General features: G+C 31.5%; 1 protein-coding gene across 1 annotated transcript in view; it reads right to left on the reverse strand.

The window, feature by feature from the left end:
* Positions 1-2,064, reverse strand: part of LOC113498069 — a 36,307-nt gene extending 34,243 nt beyond the window's left edge. The window contains exon 1 of the mRNA XM_026877969.1: positions 1,792-2,064. Within this exon, the coding sequence (XP_026733770.1) occupies positions 1,792-1,828 (37 nt within the window). The 5' untranslated portion in view covers positions 1,829-2,064. The remainder of the gene's footprint in view (positions 1-1,791) is intronic.
* Positions 2,065-6,000: the final 3,936 nt, after the last annotated feature.

A 6,000-nucleotide genomic window follows, 5' to 3' on the forward strand; every position in this document is an offset into this window, starting at 1 on the left:
GCTAACAAACATAACAACCGACGCCTAGGTATTCAGTTTTATTGCTAAAACTACTATAAAATTAACGTTAGGGAGATAAATTGTGGCGACAAATAGGCAGCTATCCCAATAATTTGCAACAGATCCTATTTTTAGAGTAGACGAGCAAATACTATGTTTAGAGTCGACACATTGGGACGCATAATATGTTATATAAATATAATGATGTGACTAACTCCAGTATTTTCGTATATAAATTGTATTTTCTGATATCAAAATTGAATCTTGCCATGTAATCCTCAATTGAGATAAAAACAGTGTATCAAAGCTGCTTGTCATTTTGTATTGTTAGACGAACACGGGCCAAAATCTTGATGCCATTATGAAATGAGAAAAAAAAATGATTTTCGTTTTTAGTTTTCCAATTTTCAATTGTCATTTGAATAAACTCGTCTTTAGATGTCCATCGTGTGACTTTAGGCAACGTACTATTCAAACCGGAGTAAAAATGAGAGGTACGTGAAAAAAACTATTTGCATTCATTTTATCTAAAAAGGATTGAAAAAGGAGGAGATACATCACCTCCTACGCTATGCCGGATGTAAGTGAATACACAACATATTTCGATTGTTGCGATTTATCATCGACTAATCTATTAATTCAATTACAAGCACTAATATTCGTCTGATTTTTTAATAAAACGAACCCGTTTACGAATTTAAATTGTTAACAGAAAAGGAATAAAAGTGATCTGTCAATTTACTCCTTTGTACCGAGAGTGCAGAGTGGTATAATCTGACGGAGTGCAAACTCCAAGGTTACTGAGAAATGTAAATGAATGGAGATTGGCCTCCTTGCATTTTATTAACTGGTACACGGTTCGTCTTAAATTTCAATTTGCCTTCATATCGTGCCGTGTCAAGTTGAACTGACACGCGGCTTATTGTGAGACACAATAATTTAATATGAACCGTAAATTGGAAATTAGATAAGACGTGTCTTGTGTGTTAAAATAGGCTTCGGAAACCTGTCATGCTTTGATAATTTGGTATTCAGCTCAGAATGTTTCTAAATGTTTTATTTTATTTTAGAGTGTAATAAATCAGCCAGTTGTCATTTTACGTTTTCTTTTTAAAGTTTTTCGTCGAAGCCGTAATGGATGTTTTTTAAAAGAAAATTAAAGGAGTATCCGATGCTGAATTTATTTTTAGCAAATAAATCTTGTTTCCTTTTTGTATAGAAACTACGTTTAAAAATAACTAAGGATTTAGAAACTGGTTGTTTATAAAACGAATTGTCAATTGTTTGTACTATTTGTGAAAGGCCTAGGTTAGTTTTATTTTGTTGAAGAATAAATAGTTAATTTTATAAGACTTTGAATACAATATTTAAATATGTTAACAGATTTAAGCATAGATAAAACAACACGGTTGATATTAATTTTGAGCGTATATTATAAAGATGGAGTTTGTCACATGAATTTAAATGGGCGTGAAATAACAATAGGTGGAATATTATAAGCTTCAAGAACAAAACAAAACATTCTGAATATTCTGATTATAATGACGTGAATGAGAGACTTTACTGTATAGAATAATGTAGTAGTTTTTTTTAAACACTGAGTTGTTATATATGCCTACATTTTCCAACCAAAACTATTAAAAGGTAGACTATAAAAATACTATTAAAATATATTTTTATCACATGAACATAAAACAGTGTTTTATCTGTAATATAGTTGTATATACATATTTTGTATAGAGATATATGTATATTATAGTAAAAAATATAGAAATTGCAAATATGACTTACCAGCAATAAACATTGCACTTAATACCAAGACAATCATAACTGATGAATAAACTCAACTTTTTCCAAATTCAAACTTTAAAATTCAGTAAATAAAGTTAATGGGCAAAAAGTTTGGCAACAACTATATAAACTGCTATTTACATTCACGCAATAATTTAAAGGTAATTTATTTATTCTTAATTTTGACGAGTTGTTCGAAATTCTAGCGATGTGATTAGAACCGCGTGCTTCCCGAACGGGATCGCGCGCCAAACTGAACGGGAATATGGACTATGGTTCTGCTGGGAGGAATCCTTTGAACAGAACACACGCTTACATGGACCGTATGGTCTGCACACACAACGATAACAAGTAAAACCTTTGTAAATACACACGAAAACCTAAAATAAATACTTTTTGTTAAGGGCCTCAGAATATGAAGCTATCCATAAATAAATAAGTGATGCTTGTAAATAACTGAAAGTAAATAAGGCTGGAGATTGTTTTTCTGTTAATATTAAAATATGTATTGCTTAAATTAACGTCCATTAAAAATACGTGAGCATTTCGACACGTCTGTTTAATACGACGTCAAGTTATCAAGCATTAACGTGAAATTTAATGGCTGAATTAAATTATTGTTTCGTTTTATCTGTTCCGCAAATATTAATTTTATAACTCGTTAATTACAAAATGTAAAATTATGTTTTTTTACTGACAGACCTATTAATTAACAAACAAACCAAAAATGATAATAATAGATTCAACAAGTTTAATCTGTTAAAGCCATTTGTATATTTACATTAAATTAAAGTCATGGTGTCCTTCAGTACCTACCGAATTAATTATAAATGTTCTTACAGTTAAATCCCTCGTGTGTCTATTCTATCTTTGAGATTTCGTCACGTTAGTTTCAAACTACCTAGTTCTGCTAAAAGTATATTTCATAGAAATGCTACGCGTTTTTAAGAAAACAAAACCAGTGTTGGTTGAAGTTAGCATTTTACTATAAACATACATCCTTATCTACTGAGAGATTAATATTTTACATGCCAAATAACCTTCGATTACAAGTCAAGACGTGTTTCAAACGGTTGACATAAATATTGAGGCATTCGCCCATAAATTTCATACGACAAGTGCTCACTCAATTAGAAAACCACTATCCTATGTCACGTTAAAAGTAAATATCAAAGATATACCACACAATTTAAGGTTCTAACCTACAACTAAAAGAACTCCGTGGATAGTAATAAACTTGTCGTGTTCCCAAAAAAAGGTTAGGTGTCTTAGATCGTGGCATATTTCCGTGTATTCTAATTTTGAATATTATCTGAAAATACTGGCTTGATAAAAATACCTACATTCTTATCATTTTCTGTGACGTCACATCATATTTAGAATGACAAAAATGTTCCCGAATATTCCGGTCCTTGTCACCTAATTACCTTTTAGATAGCACGAAATGACAGTAGGAGGAATATGAAATTTTTATGCTTTTTATTACTTTGATAATGTATAAGCGCCTTGTATTTAGGTCGAATATATCACGCATTATAAAATAGATAAGAACGAAATGGACTTTTTCGGAAAGAATATTTTAATGGGCATAATGGCGTCGCGCAATAAAAAAAACGGATTACATGAGGTCCCTTAACGATATTTATATGTATTCAAACAGAATATTTCTGTATTGAGTTTACAAACAATATCCAATTGTAATCATTAAAATAAATGAGGATCAGTTAAAGGGACTGTTGTTTCATGTCCTGGCATTGTCTCGAAAAGCTTTAGAATGAACGCTAATGGCCATAAATTTAGAAACAAATCGGCACACACATTGTTTGGTAGAGCCTTTATGGAAATTTTAAATCAAATTATTTTTAAACCTTTCAAAAAGATTTTGGTTCATATTTGACGGTAGAGCACTCGTACTGTACATATTTTATCGATTTTCCCGTTGGCCGTGGTACAATTGTAAAAAATATTTTTGTAAAATTTTTGTCTTTACAAATTTAATTTTCGGTTGAGATATTCTTTTGTTCGATTGGTTTTATTTTCGTAGATATTGTGAGTACTATGAATTATATTTCATAACTTGCTGTGTTCTGTGCAATTTACCTGTTTACATCCCCCTTCTTTAATTTTGTTGCCGGAAGACCTCGTGACAAACAATTTCAAATTAAAAAAGTCGATAATGTAATGAGTAGAGACGCCATTCAATAATGACGTAGCTAGGGGATCTAAGGAGTCCTTTCAATTTATAGGTGTTTAATCGTTAACAGCTCAAAATATATGTAATTATTTTCTTAACACGTATCTTACTGACGACGCCACTTACCTTTCTCCAGACATTTACTTGACCCCATTCTATGATATTTTGTGTTGCCTAAGGAATGTCTCGAGACACTCAACTTGTTTCGACTTGGTTTCCCAGAACTTACCACAGTTACCATTCTAACTTCATGACGGCCTTAAGGTAACTAAGTGAAAACGTCTAGTATAAATGTAAGATAGTAATTAAACTTTTTATAAAAAAAAGACTTAATTATTTTAGATGTTCCTTTTATTTTCACTTGGTTTTCGTAACCGAAAACTGATCCCTGTCTGTATACTATAAACCGTGATAGTTAAAACTAACAAATGATATATTTATTGGCTTACATTAATTATTTAAAGTTGCAAATATTTATTTCAAACTTATAAGTCTCTCTCCGTGCTACGAGTCCGACTCGCTCTTGACCGGGTTTTTAACTACTTGACAGTGGCCATCTAGATTCTTAAAAAAATAATTGTTTGCTCGTTTTTCCTAATTATGTTGTTACTGTTTACCATGCATATTAATCGGGATCACCCGACTAATTTCGAACCCAAGTCGAAGTCATTAATCATGAAGGTGGGATTTTGATTCACCATAGCTTCTAAATGCCTTAACTGATTTTGAAGTTGATAAGGTTTCGTTAGAATCTATAGATCTCTGTGAGTGCCACTGGATATACTTACTGCGTTGCTTAAAAAAGAGTTTTAGGTACAATTACCAAAAGAAGCCATTTTTCTTTTTAAAAATAATACTGAAGTTATTTATATATCTCTTTTATGATTAGACTTTACGAAGTCTTTGTCATAGAAATATAAATATCTTAGAGGTCAGAGTGCGAGTAGCCTATCTATATATTGGGCTATAAATAGGCCTTACGGTTAACTAAACCGTGTCCTTAACATAAAATCGCTAGGTTCCGAAGCCATAATCGAGAGAATACGCCGGTTTATCGACCATTTCTCAAAGAGACATGTTACTTAATAAAATTGGCTCGTAAGTCAGAAAGATGTGTTCCGTATTGACCCACAAATATGTCTCAGTTCATGAAATACTGAATTCATTGCAAAGAGACTTTACTCAAAGTGAAATGTTCGAAATTGTCCCATCCGAAGATCAAAGAGGAATTATTTCATCGTCATCATGTAGGAAATGGAAAAAAGAGTAGTAGAGAAAAACTTTGTTTCACAATAAAGTACCTTCGTAACTTATTGGACACTTCTAGTAGGATATCCGTCAGGCAATAAAATTAAATGTGAAAGCACTCAACACTTGCAAGAGTTTCTTGAAGAAACTAACGAATGAAGAAAAATGCTACGTACTTTGTGTTAAGACTTGGTTTTGAATTCTATTCAGAACTTTTACTGAAGTGCTAACTTCTGCATAATTTAATTCTTTATTCAAGATCTGTGGTTTTGCATCACAGAGGTTGTAGGTCTAGAATGAATTAATATTGTGACAAATCATCGTGAAGCTTTAAATTGCATTATAACTAACATATGCCCTTGTATTTTTTTAAGGATCATTGTGCTTATTAATTAAGAGCTTTAGGACATGCCCGTATAATAATTCTGCTTTGAAACTACTACAATTATAGTATAGTATAGTAAGAACATAATGATAATTTTTAAATAATGGGTTAAAATATCAGAATAAATATTTTTAGCAGTGAAGAGATCGAAAATACTGTTAGTTACACGAATGTGGGAGGGTTATGTGGGACGTATAAAGAGCACATCGTTATAAAAGACCTTTCAAACACATCGATTTTTTTTCGTCGAAAATTAAGTGACTCTTAAAGACCCAAGCAACCCTTCTTATCAAATCAAATTTATGTTACAAGGGTAACTTTCTTTGACACACCTAATAAATTTGCAATTGACATTGATAAGATATAAGTAATCGCTTTATTT

This window comes from Trichoplusia ni, chromosome 10 (genome assembly GCF_003590095.1).
Source record: "Trichoplusia ni isolate ovarian cell line Hi5 chromosome 10, tn1, whole genome shotgun sequence".
NCBI classification, from domain to species: domain Eukaryota; kingdom Metazoa; phylum Arthropoda; class Insecta; order Lepidoptera; family Noctuidae; genus Trichoplusia; species Trichoplusia ni.